Here is a 22147-nt window from a genome sequence, read left to right as displayed (position 1 = left end):
CCGTGGGTCCCTCCTTGCCTGCATGCAGTGTTTGGTGCTGATGTTACCATCTGGACTCCGTGGGTCCCTCCTCCCCCTCCCCTCCCCTGCTTGTGGTGGTGTTTGTTGGTGGTATTCAGCCCGGGGTCAGTGTCCCCCCCCCCCCCCCCCCCTCCCCTTGTTACTGGTGGTGTTACGGGTTCCGTGTGTCATTTCTTCCCTCGCATTTGTTTGTTTGCGAGTGGTGTTCAGTCGGGGTTTCGATGTGCCCTCCGCAGCCACCTGCTGCTGCGCGTAGTGTTCAGTCCAGGCTCAATTTGCCCCCCCTAGTTGTGTTTTTTGTTTGACACTGCTACACTTCAGGATCCGTGCGTCCCTTGCCCACGTTGCTGGCTTGCGGTGTCTGTTGCTGGTGCGCAGCCCGTGTTCAGTGTCCATGCTGTGTGTGCTGCTTTTTTCTTCCTCATCTGTGCGCTTGCGGGGTCTGAAGCTGGATTGGACACCACCAGTTTCAATGTGTTTTCTCCCCTGTGGTGCTTGTGGTGTCTCTTGCTGGTGGTCTTACAATCCGGGCTCCGCCTCTGCTGCTTGAGGTGTTTGATTGTGGTGGTCACTCTAGTTTAATCCCCCCCCTCCCCTGCTGCCGATGGTGTTTAGTCCTGGTTCAATGCGTCTCCCTCCTGTACTCTTTGTTGCTGGTCTCTGGCTCCCTCCTGTACTCTTTGTTGCTGGTCTCTGGCTCCCTCCTGTACTCTTTGTTGCTGGTGTCTGTCTTCCTCCTCTCCTATTTGTTGCTAGTCTCTGCCTTCCTCCCTGTACTCTTTGTTGATTTGATGATGCTGTTACAGTCTGTATGCTCCTCGTCTTCCTCTCCTGCTTCCGGTGTCTGCCGCTGGTGCGCGTCCCAGTTCAGTGTCTTTCCCCTCTGCTCAGCCTGTGGAGCTTGTCTACAGCGAAGGAACAGGCGGCGCAAGGATGAATTATTGACCGCCACTGGAACCTGGCGGTGTTACAGTCTGCCTCTCTTTCTTAAGCGAATCACGGAGCCCTGGATGCTGCAGGCAACGCTCATCCCCTCCTCACCACCCAGCGGGGTTTATATGAAAGGTGGCATTGAAAACAAACCGAAAATTACGAGCTTTTAACAGCCGCCTCGTTACGCCACAGTTGTGAAATGCAAGACAGTCAGCATCCCCCATGGCAGGAAAGCCTCTGGTTAGTTACCGTAGCGGCCAACCTTCCCCGGTTCCCATGAGGTGTGCGGCGCACCCGTCAAGTTCTGATGGCGCCGTGGGGAACCTTATTACACTTGCGTTCCATCCTTCAACATTCACGGAATCAGGCTATTTCCGAATGGCGCCAAAACCTTTCGTCCTGGGTGGCGCCCCCTTTAGTGCCTGGTGGCCCTGCCCCCACATAGCCCAGCTTTGCCGGACCGCCCAACTGGTCATCTCCCGCCCGCCCTGATATCTTTATCTGAGACATTCCTTCTCCTGGACGACCTCATCCCCCCCCCAACCCGGTCCCCTCCCTCCTTTACCCTGTAATCAGACCCTTTGCTACCTCTACCTCAGCTACATAAATTGGTGCCCCTGGCGCGCTTTCGCCGCCTTCTAACCCTAGTCAGCGTGTATGTGTTTGCTATTTTGATTAACCAGCCTAGCCCCGAAGGCTCGTCCCCTCCCCTGAGACTTCACCCACCGCTACCTGCTTCCACTCCTACGTGCTCCCGACACCCCCCACCCCCACCCCCACCCCCGCCAGCATTCCTATACCGCCATTGAACCTCCCGCCGTCTGGGACACAATTCCCCTTATAGGCGCCCCCCCCTGCTCCCGAGCCATGCGACCCTCCCCACCTCCCTCACCCATCCAAATTGGAGCCCCAAACCCGCTCGCTGAAACCTCCGCTTCCCTCCCAACTCTCCACAACCAGACCCCGCTAGCCGATCGAGCCCGGCAAAACCTCCAACACTGCATGGCGACCAAACCGTACCCCATCCTCCATGCGCGCCGCTGCAAGGTCCGTCAAGTGGCCATGGGCCCAGCCTTGGGTGCTGCCGCACCTCTCCGCCCGTGAAACCGCACACCCTCTGCCCGGCTCACCCAGGTCACTTCATCCATGTCACCCCTGAAGGTGACAATCTGCTCGGCACCACCTGCACCCATCACCCTTGCCGCATCCTCCCTTGCAATACCCCCTTCACCCCTCCCAGACAGCGCCTGCCATTTATCCAGAGCGCCCGCAGACACTGTACCCAACCGGCCTCTGAAGGATGGAAGGCATGATGACTACCCCTGCAACGGTCCCCTCTGGCTACGGCCTCGCCCGCCCCCATCCGTCCTGCCACCAGACCCCTCGCTACCTCCTCCCCAGCTGTCCAACTTACTGCCCCCCCCACCGCACCCCCTTGCCCCCTTCCACATGAGCCCCCTGAGGAGACCAATCGCCTTGCCCAGGATCCACAGGACGATGAACCAGGCCAAGACCCAAACCCAACCCCTCCAAAGACGGCAGCTCCGAGCCTAATCCTCCCCACCGCCCAAGAAACCCCGCCATCCCCACTGTCCTGTTACGCCACACCCTATGCTCCCGAGCCCCATCTCGGCATCCGCAACCCCATCCTGTCAGTCTGTGCTTTTTTCACCCCCACTTCCTCCCTGACACTTTCCTTTCACTGCTCCGCTCTTTCATACTTCAATCCTTTAACCCTTCCTATATTCCTTTCTCCTTTTTTCTTTGCCCATCTAGCCATAATCATTTCTTTCCCCCTGTTCTTTCCTCTTTATTACTTTCTCTCCCCCACTCGCTTTCTCTGTTTCCTACTCTGTCTCTTTCATCCTCATTTTCATAATGTCTGTTTCTCCTCACTCATTTGTCAGCCCTAGGTCCACACCCCTCGTCTCAGACATGGGGTTCCTCAGCTGTGTCATTTGTTAACATTAGTTTGCAGACCGGAGAAGCCTGTTAAGAACTAGTCAACAGCTTACCAGGACAGAGCTTACCAGCCTGTGAAGCCCCGGACTAGTCCCTCCGCCGCCGCTCGAGCTGCTGAGAGGGGGTTCCCGCCTCCACAACCTTCCTGTTAGCATGCAACCGGCCCGCCAAGTCACTTCTGGGTGGAACGAGGCGCTGGATGACACTGCGGCTGCACTACTATACAGTAGGAACGACCCTGTCCCTCATAAGTCAGCCGAGATGGGCCTTGCAAAGAATGCCCCCTGGAGCTGGCATGCTTTCCTAGCGCCCCTCAAGATGCCAGGCTGTGCCTGGCATGCGGTGGACTCTGTCCCAGTCCTAATGTCCTTTCAGAGACAATTGTGGGCCTGTACCGACTGCGCCTCACCGCTACTGCCCTGTCAGAGGGTTAACCACAACAGGGGCACATATAGAAAATAAAATAAAATAAAAATATGCGCACATATACACGTACAATACATCTACATATCTAAATAACGAAACCTCTAAATACATGCATAAATATGCATATTATGTACATTGAAAAATGCTAACACAATAATAAAAACACTTCGAAAAAGAAACACCATTTGCTTAAAAAAATGCTCTAACTTGGACAAAGACGAGACCGGTTGCATTTTTAATGCTTGTTTAACTAGAGTCATCCCCACATGCTGCAATGACAGCTGGCTCTTCACTAGTTGTGGTGTCCCAGATAGGGTATTTGTAAACCGCAACCCAAGATATCAAATTGATTCACCTCTTCTAGTCTGGTTGAGCCCAGCATTATGTTACGCTTAAAAGACTTGAGTCAGTTAAAAGCCATGAATTTCGTTTTTTTTGGTGTTAATTTCCAATCCATGGTCTATACAGGCCATCTCAAACTGGTCTTCTAGGCTTCGGAGTCCCATTGGCATTCATGAGATGAGCAGGGTATCATCTGCAAAGAGCAATGCAGGCACCTCTTGGCCTGCAAGCTTGGGTGAATCGCCCTTGCAATTTATTAGTGTAGAGATCATACCATTTATGTATAGTGTGAAATCAGTTGGCATTAGTTGCCTCCTTTATAATTTAGAGGGTGCTTAATTCATCCGCAAGCATGCTGTGATTTCAAAAGGTTTAGGTTTCACCTTTACCCCTGTAAAACCCCCCAACCCCTTAAACCTCCCTTTTTTTTTTTTTTTTTTTTTTTAATCTTTTTTTATTAGTTAACAGTTGTCGACTTTAGTTAGAGAATAAGAGCACAATACAATAAAATAGGCAATGCGGACCGGCACATACAAAGTTGGCAACGACATAGGACAGTGTACATTATGTGATAACTCAAGGAGAATGCATATCATTAAGGGCTGGTTGTAACGGTGGGGCACAAATGTTACCTCCTGTATTGATTTCAGGGCCCCCATACCCGGGACCACTTCTTGGGGCAGACACGGGCTACATAAACAGTCTTCTCACGGAACATGCACCAGTCCATGTTGATCTTCCAATCTTTCAGCGTTGGAGGGGCGGCTGCCCCTCAAGCCTGGGCTATTTTCCTTTTAGCTACCATGAAGTGTAGCCCATTGTGTTTGGTGTGCATTCAAGTCGGTGGGTTCCCAGATGTTGAGCAAACACCTACGCGCCTCTGGGAGCAAGGGGATTCCCAAGACCGTCCCCGCCACTTCTTGAATCTCCCTCCAGTAGGACTGGACAAGTGAGCACTCCCAGATGATATGTAGGAACGTGCCCAGCTGGCCACATCGCCTGCGACAGTCCCCCGTGGGCTCCTTTCCCATCAGGACCAGTCTAGGTCCCGTCCTGTATATTCTGTGTAGGATTTTAAGTTGGACCAGTTGCAGTCTTGCCAGGATTCTTTTTGACAGCCATGAACGTTCTACGTTGCCTCTGCACCAATTGTGTAAAGTCCGGGAAAAAGGAGAGGGTGGCGTTCTCATAGCGCAAAGGGGGTGCGGACCGTGCATGCTGCAGAATTGCATCCCTGTCCCTAAAGTTTAGGATACAAGCAATTAGAGGGCGCGGCGGTGCGCCAGGCTTAGGTCGCCCACCTGGGATTCTGTGTGCGCGTTCTATGGTGAAAAATGTCCCTAGACCCTTAGGCTTGAGGTGGTGTAGGATGAGGTCTTCAACGAACAGGTCAGGTGCTGGCCCTTCTGATTTTTCAGGCACTCTCAAGATGCGGACGTTGTTGTGTCTAGACCGCCCCTCGAAATCATCCAGTTTACGTTCGGCCGTCTCGCAGAAGGACTTAAGATCCCGCACTTCTTGTTGGAGTTGAGACACATCATCCGTCAAGCTGGTCGTCTCAATATCCAGGGATTTGTCTTTCTTGTTCATTTTCGTAAGGTCGGCCCGGATGAGGTTCACTTCGATGGAGATAGTGTCCATCTTGTGTTCTAACGATGATTTAACCCCTTCGATGGCGACCATGACGTCTTGCAGTGTCAGGTCTGAGGATGGACTCGTTGAGTCTTCCTCCACCTTGGGAGTGTGTCGCAGGTCGGACGGTGAGCTCTTGGGTAGGGTGTACCGGTCCAATTTATTTGCTTGGACCTGCCTCGTGCCCTTGGACCCCCTGGCTGGGCATTTATCTGTTTCTGATTTACTTGCCATTGTTCTTTCGTGCCCCACGCCACTCTGACTACGTTTGGGCTAAGTCCCTTGCCACGGATGTTGGGAGAGACTGCAAAGATGGGAGGACCTCTATATTTGGGTTGACTGTGAAGTGGGGGGCATCAGGGTCAGATGTGGAGGGTTCAGGAGGTATGCCCGCACTTTGTACCTATGTCTTGCTGGTGCGCTAGTGACTGCACTCTTCACCTCTGGGAGTCACTGTTCTACTGTGGCAGCAATTCAAGCCAGGGTAGATGATGTGCGTATTTCGGGAGGCAGCCCCAGCATATATTAGGTGGCCATCCGCAGGGAAGCAAGGGCAGCCGCACTCACGCCCCACACGACGCCGCAATCGCGCTTACTTGTGCTACTTCAGCGGTCACACATCCAAAGTAATGGCTCCAAGAGATCCCGGCGCCAATGGAGGGTTAGGATGTTGTTACAGAGCGCTATTGCCCCGCAACTGCAGAGCGTGATTGTTTGCGGGAGAGCCAGCGGGCGCTTGCAGGCAATCCGATACCAGCCTTCGAGTACACCCCGCTGTCAAACACCGAAGGACCACTAGAGCGAAGCGAGGGGCAGCTCCCTCCGTCACTGCGACAGGTCATTAAAGTGCCGGTTTCCCCGGGCCGCCGCTTCGGTCTCCGGAGCGTCTCAATGGAAGCCGCCACCCCCACCCCCACACACGATATCGGGGGGGGGGGGTGAGGCATCAAAACCCCGCTATTTGATCGATCAATGGCGCCACCTCGGGACAAGGCAGTGTCACCAGCACCGCAGATTTCGCACCAACCGGCGACTTCCGGTCCGAGCAGCCGACCCCTCCTCACCTCTAGTCGGCAGTCTCAGCACTCCAGCCTCTGGCTCGCATCAGGTATCTAGACCCAAGCCGACGGGGCCCCGTTTCTCTGGTCCCGGGCGGCACCCAGGGGTCGGAGTCACACAAAACGGGTCCGCTTGTTCTCCGATACAATACAGGGACCCAGAGAGGCAGGATTGAAGACAGGATGTATGGGTCAGGGAGACTGTCTCGACAGAGCCGAGGTCTCAGGCGGCCATCTTGGCATGATGCTTGGCCACTCCCCCTCCCCCCACCCCCTTAAACCTCCCTTGCCTCCCTTTACCTCTACCCACCCTTGACCCCAAAAATTCACCCTTACCTCCCTTTACCTCCACCCCAAACCCTAAATGTAGCCATACCTCCTTTTACCTCTACCCACTCCAAACCTTAAATTCACCATTACCTCCCTTTACCTCTACTCACCCTAGACCCTCAAGTCACTCTCCCCTCTTTTTACCTCTACCCATCCCTGAGCCTTTTAGTCATCCTCACCTCCCTTTACCTGTAACCACCCCTGATCCCTCCAGTCACCCTCACCTCCCTTTACCTCTACCCACTGAGCCCTCAAGTCTCACCCTCGCCTCCATTTACCTCGACCAACAGAGCCTTCAAGTCACCCTTACCTCCTTTTAATTCTACCCACTTCTGAGCCCTCAAGTCACCCTCACCTCCCTTTACCTACCCGTGAAGCATCAAGTCACTGTCACCTCCCTTTACATTTCGCCATCCTTAAACACTAAAATCACTTTTTTTTAAAAATATAAAAAGTAGGTTATTTAAAAATAATACTTACCTACAAGATAAAGTGCTGCACAGTAAAGGTAATGTAATACTTACCTGCGTAGCAAAGACTGTGTGTCAAAGAGCCTGTGTGATGAAGGCTGTTACCCTCTGGTGGGAAACATACCTGCCTGTCCTTAAACACTCCCTTGCCTACTCCCTAGCCCCCGTAAATGTTATGAGGGCACTGTTGATTGTTTTATGCCCTTCAGAATGGTTGGTGGGCCCCTTCGCATCCCCCCTTCCTCCTCATTACCCTCCAACCCACACCCATATTTTAGGTCTTGCCTGAAATAGCACATACATTGTTGCTTGTGATTCTTTTTATTTATTAACGGGGGTGTAGAGCCCGCCCCCCCCCCCCCCCCCCATTGCTTAACATTGGTTGGCTTCATTGTCACTCTAATTTCCTTACTTCTCTTTGGTCAGTGAATGCTGGCGTCACTTCCTCTTCATGTTTGTCCCTACCCTGGAGAGAGGCCCAAGCACTAATTCCGTTGCCCAGTGTCCCCCCCACTGCTCGCCACTTTCAGAGGTACTTTTTTTCTTTTACTTGCGCCCCCTTCCTCCCACAAAGTACATCAGATGACAAGAACACAATCGGGCAGTATCTTGTGTTTCCATGTCACCTTTAGAATTGATGTGTTGTTTTCCTTAGCTTTGATTATAATTTCACTATGGGAAGTCAAATCTGACAATTGCATTCAAGGACGCCCAATCTCTTTATCCTCCATCTTTTAAGTAGTATGCATGAAGCTTTCATGGATCGCCATAAAGTAAGTATTTTTTTATTGTTTTTTCTTATGGAGAAAGGCAACCATAATTAGATGTTCTCAATATAGCCGTCTTAATTATTCTCTCTAAAACCACCTTAGATGTTCTAATATAGCTGCCTCACATATGTATATAAAGTACGTTTGTTGCTAACACCACTTGCTAAAATTAGATGCTATTCACACGTACACATTAAATTGGGCAGCGGGCACCCGTACCCTCTGACTAACTGAAGTAAGTTGATGAGTACAACTCATTAAAACTGACTTAATCACCCTACTCACCCCACACCACCACACAACCGAATGAGACTATTATTTGGGACAGAATTGTTTGGAAAGTCAGACCCCCAGTATACTGAACAGTGCTGTGATGCCATAGTAAAGTCAGAATGTGTGCTATACAAGTACTAAATAATAACAATATTTGAAAACTGTCAGCTGATCCATTGTTTACAGATTTAATGCTTAAAATGTTTTTGTTGTCAAAATGCTATTTGTGAACCTCAACAACTCCATCTGTAACGCCTAATAAGTCTAAATCTGGAGAAACAAGATTACGAAAATATATATGATGCAGTATTGTTTTAGCAACACACATTTACTGTGGTGTTTGTGAAAACCTATGTTACTACATTTATACGTTCCTGACCTGTACAATAAGTCCACGTAACCTAAATAACTGTGTTGTTTTTTGATACAGTGGATGTAATGTAAATATGCGACAAATCAAACATAATAAATGTTGAATTTGATTATATTTAATGCTTTTCTTTTTTGAAAATAGAAACACGGAATATTTCTAATAATCTGTCCATCACGACTAAGATGGATCGTGAACATCCAGGAATGAGAGAATATGCCAGAAACAGAGGCTGGTGGGATGGCAAAAAAGAGTTTAATTTTGCAGCGGTGTACTCCTATGACAACACAGCAAGGCTCATTACCTCCGGTGGCAGATACTGCGAGGGCTATAAACAACTGAAGAAGCACAAAGGTAATACTGGCGTTCTAGAAAATGATGCAGGACATTATATCATCTGAATAAGAAAGGTATATATGCAGTGCCCCAAAACTATATCGTGTGGCAGTGTGCAATAATCAATACACTGAAAGACTATCCTATGTCTATGTGTGCATAAATATTTATAGTCATTGATTCCAGTGAAAAACCTAAAAACACCTGGAAGTCACCAGTTGTGGTATGCAATACAAACTATCCTGGGGTAGTGGCACGTATGTTACTACATTGTTGGTATACATACAATATGATGTATATTGATGCTGCACATTCTTCTGGCTATATGATTAGGTTAGCCTCTGTTAAACATCTTGCATTGATTTCAAGACTCTGAAGACAATGTAGTCATAACCTGAAGTCATCGTTGGTGACCGGTTCTGTCTGCAAGAGCGCCAGGACATACGGAGTAGACTTTTGTGACCCCCAGTGTATACACTTGACCCAATTACGGCTTGGGTGATCGCTATCCCCAGGAAGGACAGTACGCCTAAAGTAAGAACCGGAAGGGTGAAGTTCAGGACTATTGAGTATAAGTGGGAAGCAATTGTGGCATTAATATCCCTATTATGTGGTGAGAAAGTTCTTTTTTCACTTGCACTATTCAGTGTGTCAGTAAAACTATCACACCCCAGAGGGGTGCACTCAATCACAATACATGGGATATTGTATCTTGTATCCGTGTTGCTCCAGTTGTACGCAAGAACAGCTGCTTCTCCACCGTGCTTCAGTTACAATCTGCACTGACACAAATAGTCACTTTGTCATCCATGGTATAGACCATTATCACAAAAGATTAGAGAACACCCTTGTTCACTTAGCCATTTCTTCGAATTGATTTATTACCTGCCACCACTGTGACACTAGATCAGTATATCTATCTCTGCTCAACCCACACTGTTTGTGTGTTTGTCCTTACTCCATGAAATATGTGGTCAGTTCATAGACCCCAAAATAAAATTAACATGCTTAGTTTGAGAACATTGACTCTTCCAACTAAGACCACACTCCAGAAACAAATAATCTACTGAACACCACCCATACCTATGTAACATTCTACATTCTAAGCACACTCGGGTTCCAGTATTGCCCTTCCCTGATCATATTCTGCACACCTCGGCCCCACCCATTCACACACCTTACGAAATACTGTGAGCACGCAATACCGTGAGCTAAATTACTGCAGAATGCTAAACTGTGGAGTTTATGGTGTTTGGACCTTGAAGTGAGCAGGCAAGACAGTTAAGCCTGTTTTGTGGATTGTCAAAACCTTGCATACCTTCTTTGAAGAAAAAAAGTCTCTGGCAAGTGCAGACACATTAATGAAGGATTTTAGTATTTCACATGTATGTGGACGTAAACACTCCATTGTCGAAGCCTAGGAGGTAAGAGTAAATTTGTTGAGGAATGTTACCATCAAACATCAGTCCCTCAAATGACCACATTGCATCGAAGCAAGTGGAAAAACATAAAAGTAGTGTAATCTTTGTAGTATTATGTAGATTTTTGTTGATGGACTTTGGTGGTATTACTTTAAAAGTAATTTTGGCATAGAAGTTGGCCTGGCATATGCTGGTCACTAGTTATAGTGGCCACCTTACACCAATCCAATTCGACTCTTATGGTAGATGGGTTTAAGACAACCTTTTAAAGAAAGCTATCCTAGTGGTAGCTGTGGAGAGCAGCCTTCAGGCTAAGTCTCAGAGGAATGTAAAGCAGCTTGTTTTACCTTATAATCTCCTGAATTACCAAATGAAAGGACACCACACAGGTATATATATCCAATATATATGTATTTATTACTAGACACTCTCTACTAATCTCTTTATGAGATTAGAAGTCAGGAACATATGCAAATATCATTGTTTCACAATAAGTTAAGCACAAATATGGCTGGGGCCCTAGGGGCGTACCAGACCATATACTTAAAGAGGTTTAGGAATGTCAATTTGCAAGGGGACAAGGCCTAGGGCCTGTAGAATCGCTGGGGCCTCACTAATCCACCCAAGGCAGATAATTAAAGGACTCACGGGAGACGCGTGCAGTGTGAGAACACAGCCGCGGGTTCCCTACTGATTTCAATGAAGCAAGTCGCGGTTGGATTTTTAGAGTTTTAGGGTACTTCTAGAGAGTCTACAAGCAAGCCACTTACAAGGTAAGTAGTTCGAGGGCCAACACCCACAGGAGCACCGGAGTGCACGAGTTACCTCACCCAGGGAAGCCGGGTGCATAGGTGTCTTTTGGTGTCTGGTCGCGTCGTCGTTTTCAATGGAAGCCGAAGAAGTTTTGCTGCTTGTGGAGACTGGAAAAGTGTCCGATGGTATCCAAGGCTGGATTCATGATGAAGAAGACCTGAAAGCAGAAGAGACAGTGTTCACAGTCGCTTGCCAGTGACCTGGGGCCAGGAAGATGGATGCCCACAGAAGTCGGGTGATTTCAGGTGATCAAGGGTGTTTTGACTCTTCAGCCACGAGGTCCAGGAGGTGTCGACGATGACCAGGAGCTGGATTCCGAGTGTCCCACGAAGTCTGCAGCTTACTGAGGTGTCGGCAACCGGATTGGAGCAAACAAGCCTTGGCAACAGCAAGTCTCATAGAAAGTGAAGAAAGTCAGCGGTGCAGACCAGCAAGGTCTGAGGGACTCACCCAGCGAGGGTAATTCAGGGCAGGCCTGGAGCAACCAGGGGAGCCCTTTGGTTTGATGAGAGTCTTCAGGGGACCCACAAGCCAACGGGCAAGAGATCACGAAGACGCCTCGTGAGGATTCACTTCACAGGAGCCCACGGTCACTCGGGAAGAGGTAGGCCTCTGATTTTCGAGGAAAATCCTGCTGGAGGCTTGGACCACACGTGGTCCAATGCACAAGTTCGTAGAACGTCGTGAAGAGGTTGCACTCGACAATAGTGCACGGTACCCTGGTATTGCTGTTCCTAGTCACTCGTGGGGTCCACTCGCCTCAGCTCTGCTGGGGACTCACAGTGGCCGTCGAGAAGTCAGGAAATCCACTTCCGGGGCTGCAGGGACTTCGGACTCCGGCGGGAGCGGGAAAGTTTGCGACCGTTGATTCAAGTTTTGGTGCCTGCCAAGCAGGGGAGTCACTCCTTGACTCCAAGGGAGATTCTTCAGTCGTCCAAAGGTAGTGGAACGTCGAAGGTCCAGGGTTCTTCTTGTAGAGCGTCGTCCAGGGATATCTGATTTGCAATGGCAAGGTTTCCCTATCTTATACTAAAGTAAAGGGAGGGACTAGCTCTATGACCACTCCCATGGGAGGGTCAGGGGAGTGGGTGGTTACACCCACTTCACTTTGTCCAGCTTCGTGCCAGAGCAGGGGCAGGTAGCCCCTGAACCGGTTTGAGCTGGCATATGCACAGAGGAGCCTACTGCTCCCCCAGTGCAGGACTTCAAAGCACTCTAGGAGTGCACCCACCCAGCCCCAATACACTAAATCCTGTCTGGAAAGTGGTGACACCTCCCTGTGACAGGATGCCTATTGTTGGGCCTCCTTCACTGCGAGTTTCAGTCAGCAGCAGGAGGGCAGCCCAGTGTCTGTGCTGGTGGCATCCATTTTGTGATGCCAGGGCTCTTTCAGATTTCTACCGTGTTTCCACAGTAGGTACATGTCGTCCCCTCTAGAAGGGTGGAATTATACTCCCACACCAGTTACTGGTGTAGGGATATGATTCCAAGTTGTTTGACACCAAACACGACATGTTTTGATGCAGTCATTCCAAAGTTAGCATTTACCGCTAGGTTATAATGCACTTAAGAGTATGTGGTTTAACCACATCCACAAACAGCCACAGAGAATAGACTCTGCCAGCTGCAGCGGGGCCCTGCTCATGCAGAGGCACCCCCTTACATTGTAAACCAAGCACCCTGCCCTCAGGATTGATAGGGCCTGCCTTAGGGGTGACTGATAGGTTTATATGTGTGTGTAAGGTGAGATATAGGAACCTATACCTCAGTGAGGAGTACTAACACTACCTCACCCAGGCTGCAGTAGCAGGCCTGTGGTGTCCGATTTAGTCTGCTTTCCAGGGGTGGCATAATACATGCTTCAGCCCCTGGTAGGCCTGTGAAGAACCTATGCCCTTGGTACCTAAGGTACCATATACTAGGGGCTCATAAGGTACCCCAGTATCCAATCACTAGTGCATCTAATATGCACTCCAAGTTGTTTAGAGAGAACAGAGAGACTGGGGCCCTGATTAGCAGGGACCCAGCCAGACTATAGCCAGAAACCAGTGTTAACATCAGAAAAAAAGTGGGGGCAACATAAGTGCAGATCCTACTCTCCTACACAACCCCCCCGAACACATGGACATTAAACTAACCTTGACCAGTTGAGTCTTCATGTTCTAAGTGGAAATACCTTTAGAGTCCATCTGCATTGGCATGTTGGGTCCCAAGTCTATGTTGCACTGTATAGTCCATTCCCTGTTGGGAAATGGACCACCTTAGCAATTTAGGATCTTCACCTTTCATCTGTTTAAGCCATAGGAGGGACTTGTGACAGTCTGAACTATGAGTGAGTGCCAAACAAGTATGGCCTCAGCTTCTTCAGGGCCCACACCCCAGCAAAGGCCTTAAGTGGTAGTGCCCACCAGGGGTTGAAAATGCTGTTTTGGCCTTGGCATCATCAGCTGACTTGATTTGCCAGTAGCCAGCTGTTAGTAAAATGTACTGAGGTACTTGGCTGAGGCCAAAGTATCTATCAGTTCATCTGCCCTTGGAATTGGATAGGCATCAGTCCTGGTGACTGCATTGAGGCCTCTGTAGTCTACACAAATCCTAATTTCTTTCTTACCACCCTGGGTGTGAGGTTTAGGCACAAGGACTACTGGACTAGCCCAAGGGCTATCTGAAGGCTCAATTACACCTAGTTCCAACATTTTCTGGACTTCAGTCCTGATACAGTCCCTGACATGGTCAGGTTGCCTGTAGATTTTACTCTTGACAGGCAGACTATCTCCAGTGTCCACCTCATGGGTGCACCAGGAAGTCTGACTAGTGGTCAGGCTAAACATATGTCTGAACTGCTGCAGAACTTGTCTGCATTCAGTTTGCTGATGGTCAGTGAGGCTGCTTGCCAAAGCAACACCATCTACTGACCCATCATCCGGGTTCTGTGAGAGCAGGTCAGGGAGAGGGTCACTCTCCTCCTCCTGTTCCTCATCAGTTGCCAACATATGGTTTCAATCTGTTTACATGGAGCACCCTAACGGGGCTCCTGGGAGTTCCACGATTCACCAAGTAGGTAACTTCTCCCTTTTTCTCAACAATTGTATGGGGGCCACTCCACTTGTCTTGGAGAGCTGCTGGGGCCACAGGCTCTAACACCCACACTTTCTGCCCTGGCTGGTATACAGTCAGCACTGCCTTTTGGTCATGCCAAGTTTTTTGTAGTTCTTGGCTTGCCTCCAGGTTTTTGGTTGCCTTCATGTATTCAGCCATCCTGGAGCGGAGACCAAGTACATAGTCCATCACATCCTGTTTAGGAGGTTTGAGAGGTAACTCTCAGCCATCCTTCACCAAACATAATGGACCTCTTACAGGATGCCCAAACAGAAGTTCAAAAGGGCTGTAGCCAACCCCCTTCTGTGGAACTTCTCTGTATGCAAACAGAAGGCAGGGAAGTAAAAGGTCCCATTTTCGCCTAAGCTTTCTTAGGAGGCCTTTAATCATTCCCTTTAGGGTTTTGTTGAACCTTTCAACTAACCCATTGCATTGTGGGTGATGGGGAGTAGTGAACTTGTAGTTTACACCACACTCCTTCCACATTGCTTTTAGATACCCTGACATGAAGTTGGTACCTCTGTCAGATATAACCTCCTTAGGGAAACCCACTCTGGAGAAAACTCCAATGAGGGCTCTTGCCACCACAGGGGCTGTGGTGGTCCTGAGGGGAATTGCTTCTGGGTACCTGGTGGCATGATCCACTACCACCAGGATAAACCTGTGCCCAAATGCTGTTGGAGGGTCAAGGGGACTAACAATGCCAATCCCTACCCTTTCAAAGGGTACCCCCACCTTAGGTAGTGGTATCAGGGGGCCTTTGTTGTGCCACCTGACTTGCCACTGGCTTGGCAAGTTACACAGGAGCGACAAAACTCCTTGGTGTCCTCTGACATGTGTGGCCAATGGAAATGTGGAACAAGCCTGTCCCAGGTCGTGTTTTGGTCCAAGTGTCCTGCTAAAGGGATGTCATGTGCTAGGGTCAAGAGGAACCCCCTAAACTTCTGAGGTATTACCAACCTCCTGGTAGCTCCAGGGGTAAGATCTCTAGTCTCAGAATATAGGAGTCCCTCATCCCAAAAACTTTGAGACCCACTAGCACTCCCAGCAGCCTGCTGTCTGAGGGGTTCAAGAGAGGGGCAGCACTGTTGCTCCTTACTCCGATCTTCCCTGGAAGGTCCCCCTGCCCCCAAGAACTCAACCCGATCAGGCTCAAGTCCCTCTGGGGCAGTTCCTTCTTCAGGATCTGCTTCTCCTCCCTCAGGAGGGGAATCTGAGATCTGAGACAGAGGGGGAAGGTACTGCCTTAACCCTACTGCTCCTCCTCTTGGGTATCACCTGGTCCATACTTTCAGGATACAGAGCTGGTTCAGTTTGATGCATTTTGGCTTGTGACCTGGTCACAGCAAATACCTCTGCAGGTATGTCCAACATCTCAGCAGGAGTCCATAACTCTACTTCAGACCAGGCTGAAGCCTCTAGATCGTTGCTCAATAGACATTCGACAGGGAGGTCTGCACTGACTGCTACCTTCTCGAAGCCAGTTACCCCTCCCCAGGAGAAATTCACAACTGCCAGACTATGGTTGGTCCTGACATTGCTTGCATTGGTAACCTGGTACATTTCACCCAGGATGATCTGCCCAGGGTCCACAAGATCCTCTGCCACCATGATGACACTAGTACCTGTGTCCCTGAATGCCAAAGCCTGTTTGCCATTTATTACAGGCTGCTGTTTGTATTTGCCCAGATTACTGGGGCTCACTAGGAAGGACATATCAATGTCTCCATCACAAACCAGCAATGCCTGAGTGGGTACTCTGACTAGGCCAGAGTCCACTTCAGAATCCAGGGTCAACCCTACTACACCCTTATTCTGAGTACCACCTCCACCAGTAGCTGAACTAGGGGGAACAGATGCCTTAGGGGCAGGAGTGGTGGTGGTTTGGTCTTTGGACTTGTTACAATCCGAATTCCAGTGCCCTTTCTGTTTACAGAATTTGCACCAGGGCTTCTTTTGGCCTTTTCCCTTTGTAGACTGTGAATCCCCACCAGATGCAGATTTATGGGGCCCTTTTGAAGACTTCTGGTCTTTTGACTTATCCCCACCTTTCTCGGAGCCTTTAGGATCCTGCTTCTTAGTGTCACCCCCTTGGTTCTGGGTTTTCTGCATCACCCTGGTTCTGACCCATTTGTCTGCCTGCTTTCCCAATTCTTGGGGAGAGGTCAGATCAGAGTCCACCAGGTATTGATCCAAAAACTGGTTTTGGCAATTATTAAGGATCTGTTCTCTCATCATAAGATTATACAATCCCTTAAAATCAGCAACTACTACCAACCAGCCAACCCTCCAGAGCCTTGGTTGCACAATCTACAAAGTCTGTCCAGTCCTGATTCTGTGCTTTCTGGGTGTCTCTGAACTTCAACCTGTACTGCTCAGTGGTTAAGCCAAACCCATCTATTAATGCACTTTTTAGGACTTCATAGTCATCAGCGTCCTCTTCTCTAACAGTGAGGAGCTTGTCTCTACCTTTATCTGAAAAGGAGAGCCACAAGATTGCTGCCCACTGGTTCTGGGGGACCTGTTGTACTCTACAGGCCCTCCCCATAGCAGTTATCCATTTGTGGATATCATCCCCACTCTGGTAGGAAGGAACAACCTTGGACAGGTTCCTATGGTCTGGAATGGAATCTCTAACTCTAGGGACACTGATGCTGCCACCAGGGGGTTCTAACCCCTCTTTTCTAAAAGCTCTCTGGAGTTCAAAGGCTTCTTTATCTAATGCCAACTGCTTGGCCTTAAGGGCAAACCTTGCTTCCTCATACTGCAGCAGTTTGTACATTCTTTCAGTGGAGTTCTCTCTTCTATTAAAGTATGAGCTCCTCTGATGGACAGATTCTCTGCCAGAGTGATATGAGTGGTCAGAGTCCCTAGAAAGGGACCTAGGCCTCTCCTCCACTCTGTCAGTTCTCTTAGGGAGAATTCCTCTGCCCTGTTCAGACCCATGTGGGTCTGGCCCTTCAAAGGCAGAGTCCTGGTCATCTTGATTTTCATCATCTGACCCAGACACTGTAATTGACCCACTCCCTGATTCAGATCTGTTAGCTCCTAGAGCCAACCTCAGATCATCTGCTGTCAGCAGATCTATCAGGCCTAGTGTGGAGGGACTCTGTCCTAGCTTCAGGTGTCTTGCAACACACATGGCTTTCAAGTCAAAGAAAATCATGTCCATATACTAAGGCTGGGTGGGCCCACTGGCTCCATCCCTTGAGGACATTCTAGTGTTGTGCAGTGTTGTACTACCTACACTAGTTTGTGGCCTACTGATCCTAGCTTGAGCTGTAGCAAGGGTGTGCTATCCCTTCACTCACAGCTATAAGTTCAGTAGAACTTATTGATACTAAGCTTGACTTTTATATGTACCTTGAGTACCTTTAGTGGTTTTCAGTTAGTAATTCAAATAGAGATTTTCTGGTAAAACAATGGCAAGCTGGAATCCCACACGCTGCCCACCAATGTGAGAAGTTGGCCTGGCATATGCTGGTCACTAGTTATAGTGGCCACCTTGCACCAGTCCAATTCGACTCTTATGGTAGATGGGTTTAAGACCACCTTTTAAAGAAAGCTATCCTAGTGGTAGCTGTGGAGAGCAGCCTTCAGACTAAGTCTCAGAGGAATGTAAAGCAGCTTGTTTTTCCTTATAATCTCTCGAATTACCAAATGAAGACACCACACAGATGTGTATATATATCAGATAGATATGTATTTATTACTAGACACACTCTACTAATCTCTTTATGAGATTAGAAGTCAGGAACATATGCAAATATCATTGTTTCACAATAAGTTAAGCACAAATATGGCTGGGGCCCTAGGGGGCGTACCAGACCATATACTAAAAAAGAGGTTTAGGAATGTCGACTTGCAAGGGGACAAGGCCTAGGGCCTGTAGAATCGCTGGGGCCTCACTAATTCACCCAAGGCAGATAATTAAAGGACACACGGGAGACGCGTGCAGTGTGAGAACACAGCAGCGGGTTCCCTATTGATTTCAATGGAGCATGTCGCGGTTGGATTTTTAAAGTTTTAGGGTACTTCTAGAGAGTCTACAAGCAAGCCACTTACAAGGTAAGTAGTTCGAGGGCCAACACCCACAGGAGCACCCAAGTGCACGAGTTACCTCACCCAGGGAAGCCGGGTGCATTGGTGTCTTCTGGTGTCGGGTCGCGTCGTCGTTTTCAATGGAAGCCGAAGAAGTTTTGCTGCTTGTGGAGACTGGAGAAGTGTCTGATGGTATCCAAGGCTGGATTCAAGATGAAGAAGACCTGAAAGCAGAAGGGACAGTGTTCACAGTCACTTGCCAGTGACCCGGGGCCAGGAAGATGGATGCCCACGGAAGTCGGATGATTTCACGTGATCAAGGGTGTTTTGACTCTTCAGCCACGAGGTCCAGGAGGCGTCGACGATGACCAGGAGCTGGATTCGGAGTGTCCCACGAAGTCTGCAGCTTACTGAGGTGTCGGCAACCGGATTGGAGCCAACAAGCCTTGGCAACAGCAAGTCTCGTGGAAAGTGAAGAAAGTCAGCGGTGCAGACCAGCAAGGTCTGAGGGACTCACCCAGCGAGGGTAAGTCAGGGCAGGCCTGGAGCAACCAGGGGAGCCCTTTGGTTCGATGAGAAAGTCTTCAGGGGACCCACAAGCCAACTGGCAAGGGATCGCGAAGACGCCTTCTGAGGATTCACTTCACAGGAGCCCACGGTCACTCGGGACGAGGTAGGCCTCTGATTTTCGAGGGAAATCCTGCTGGAGGCTTGGACCACACGTGGCCCAATGCACAAGTTCGTAGAACGTCGTGAAGGGGTTGCACTCGACAATAGTGCACGGTACCTGGGTATTGTTGTTCCTTGTCACTCGTGGGGTCCACTCGCCTCAGCTCTGCTGAGAACTCACAATGGCCGTCGAGGTCAGGAAATCCACTTCTGGGGCTGCAGGGACTTCAGACTCCGGCAGGAGCGGGAAAGTTTGCGACTGTTGATTCAAGTTTTTGGTGCCTGCCAAGCAGGGGAGTCACTTCTTGACTCCAAGGGAGATTCTTCAGTCGTCCAAAGGTAGTGGAACGTTGAAGGTCCAGGATTCTTCTTGTAGAGCGTCGTCCAGGGATATCTGATTTGCAATGGCAAGGTTTCCCCATCTTCTATTAAAGGAAAGGGAGGGACTAGCTCCATGACCACTCCTATGGGAGGGTCAGGGGAGTGGGTGGTTACACCTACTTCCCTTTGTCCAGTTTCGCGCCAGAGCAGGGGCAGGTAGCCCCTGAACCGGTTTGAGCTGGCATATGCACAGAGGATCCTGCTGCTCCCCCAGTGCAGGACTTCAAAGCACTCTAGGAGTGCACCCACCCAGCCCCAATACACTAAATCCTGTCTGGAGGGTGGTGACACCTCCCTGTGACAGGATGCCTATTGTTGGGCCTCCTACACTGCGAGTTTCAGTCAGCAGCAGGAGGGCAGCCCAGTGTCTGTGCTGGTGGCATCCAGTTTGTGATGCCAGGGCTCTTTCAGATTTCTACCATGTTTCCACAGTAGGTACATGTCGTCCCCTCTAGAAGGGTGGAATTATACTCCCACACCAGTTACTGGTGTAGGGATATGATTCCAAGTTGTTTGACACCAAACACGACAAGTTTTGATGCAGTCATTCCAAAGTTAGCATTTACCGCTAGGTTATAATGCACTTAAGAGTATGTGGTTTAACCACATCCACAAACAGCCACAGAGAATAGACTCTGCCAGCTGCAGAGGGGCCCTGCTCATGCAGAGGCACCCCCTCACATTGTAAACCAAGCACCCTGCCCTCAGGATTGATAGGGCCTGCCTTAGGGGTGACTGATAGGTTTATGTGTGTGTGTAAGGTGAGATATAGGAACCTATACCTCAGTGAGGAGTGCTAACACTACCTCGCCCAGGCCTGTGGTGTCAGATTTAGTCTGCTTTCCAGGGGTGGCATAATACATGCTTCAGCCCCTGGTAGGCCTGTGAAGTACCTATGCCCTTGGTACCTAAGGTACCATATACTAGGGGCTCATAAGGTACCACAGTATCCAATCACTAGTGCATCTAATATGCACTCCAAGTTGTTTAGAGAGAACAGAGAGACTGGGGTCCTGATTAGCAGGGACCGAGCCAGACTATAGCCAGAAACCAGTGTTAACATCAGAAAAAAAGTGGGGGCAACATAAGTGCAGATCCTACTCTCCTACAATTACCATATCTGATAGAGCCATCTAGCCGCAGATTCCTTACCTTTGAGTTTTCCCCATGTGCCAGACTGGATCTGGAAAACATTTCATCCGTACCTCTGCACATCGGTAGAGGGCGTTATGCAACTCAAAAGCGGCGTTGTCACCGGATGCGACGTTGACGGAGTCCATATAAGCCCCGACGCACTGACGTCAGTTTCTTCTTCTCCGTGCTTCCAACGTGGATCCAGAGTGGTTTCTCAGCCGTTATTTGGCCTGTTTCGACAATGTTTTGTCAAAGGAACAGTGTACCCCTTCTCATGTCTTCGGGATTCAAACCTTGTGGGCGCTGTGGGAGGCAGATGTCAGCTATGGACCCTCTTACCATTTGTATGTGGTGCCTTGGGGTGCACCACAACTTTGAGGATTGCGGTTCCCAAGGAAATGTCAGGTGTACTCTTTTGGATGCCGACACGATGCCGCACTGGTGCCAGATGGAGTCTGGTGCTGTGCCGGTTTTTGGAGGTGAAGGAAAGGAGCTGAGGTTTATGAACGCCATGGACGAGACTGCCCAGCCTCCTCTACACTCTACAGGATAGTTGGTTGACACAGCTGGGTGATGCTATTGGTCCTGACAGCCTTGCTACAGAGGTGAGATACTCCCTCGCTGAGGTGCTGAAGAGGATAGCTTCAGTCCTAGACTTGCAGCTCCCCTTCTGTGGGGGTGACCACTGACCTCTTGATAGTAGTGCCCTCACTCCTGGAGGAGTCCCGAAGAGAACTCACCCCGATACTCCATGATGTGTGAGAGGCAGCTAAGTTTGCTAAGATGCGGTATGGATGCCTCCGATTCAGTAGGTTGAGCCATGTCTCCTTTGGTGGCACATTGCCATCATCCCTGGCTATGCAACTCTGGATTTTCCGAAGCTGTCCAAGCCACTTTGGAGGACATGCCCTTCGTTGACGTCACCTTATGGAGACTCTCGTATCTCTTTACTTATGCTACTGTTTTGGTGTTATTCTCTTCCGAGAGGCTTTTCATTTCCCAGATGAGCGGTGGAACACATCCGTTACTGGTCTAGCCAGTGTTCCCAGCTAGGACTTTGCTTCTTAGAAAGCTCCTTTTGATCTACCTCCGCAGGATGGGCTCCTGGCACTGGTCTCTCAGCCATCTGTGGTACACAGGTTCAGATCCCTCTTGTGTTCTCTATAGAAAGCCATTTTCCTTCAGTCGTGTACTCTGCTGGTCTGCCTTGTTTGTGGCATCCTGCCTACATTCATGTGCAGGTCATGCTCAAGAGACTGTTCTTCAACTGCCTCTTTCCTACCATGGATGGGTGATACTTCTCTCTTCATGCAAGGTCTTCTAACTTTGATGACACTAGCACCTCTTACAAGTGCTCATGCATCAACAGTAGCATCAAGTTGCCAAAATATTTATTCTGAAGGTGCCATCATGTAGCTTTCTTCTGTGTTGGCGGCTATCCTCTATCTTACAGTGCATTCTTTGTAGCTTGTGCGTGTTCATTGCGCATTATAGTGCAGTTTTTCTTGGAATTAGTTCACATTGGGGATTGGTGGTTCCCCTAGGACGCAATCTCCCTGACCGGGTCCTTTCACTCTGCTCGACAGGGTGTCATAATGTTCCTAGCCCTCCGGGGTTAGTTATTATTCTCCAGCATTATTATTGGGATTTCTTTTTTTTCATAAAT

The 22147-nt window shown here is 49.4% G+C and overlaps 1 protein-coding gene across 3 annotated transcripts in view; it reads left to right on the top strand.

Annotated features, from left to right (window-relative positions):
• Nucleotides 1–22147, top strand: part of SCRN3 (secernin 3) — a 146554-nt gene that overhangs the window by 68431 nt on the left and 55976 nt on the right. For all 3 annotated transcript variants that reach the window (XM_085645262.1, XM_085645263.1, XM_085645264.1), the window contains exon 5: nucleotides 8732–8941. In XM_085645262.1, the coding sequence (XP_085501388.1) occupies nucleotides 8732–8941 (210 nt within the window). The remainder of the gene's footprint in view (nucleotides 1–8731; nucleotides 8942–22147) is intronic.

The sequence above is a fragment of the Triturus cristatus genome, chromosome 3_1 (genome assembly GCF_964204655.1).
Source record: "Triturus cristatus chromosome 3_1, aTriCri1.1, whole genome shotgun sequence".
In the NCBI taxonomy this organism is placed as follows: domain Eukaryota; kingdom Metazoa; phylum Chordata; class Amphibia; order Caudata; family Salamandridae; genus Triturus; species Triturus cristatus.
The sequence above is the reverse complement of the archived record's forward strand: the minus strand, read 5'-3'. Positions and strand labels throughout refer to the sequence as shown.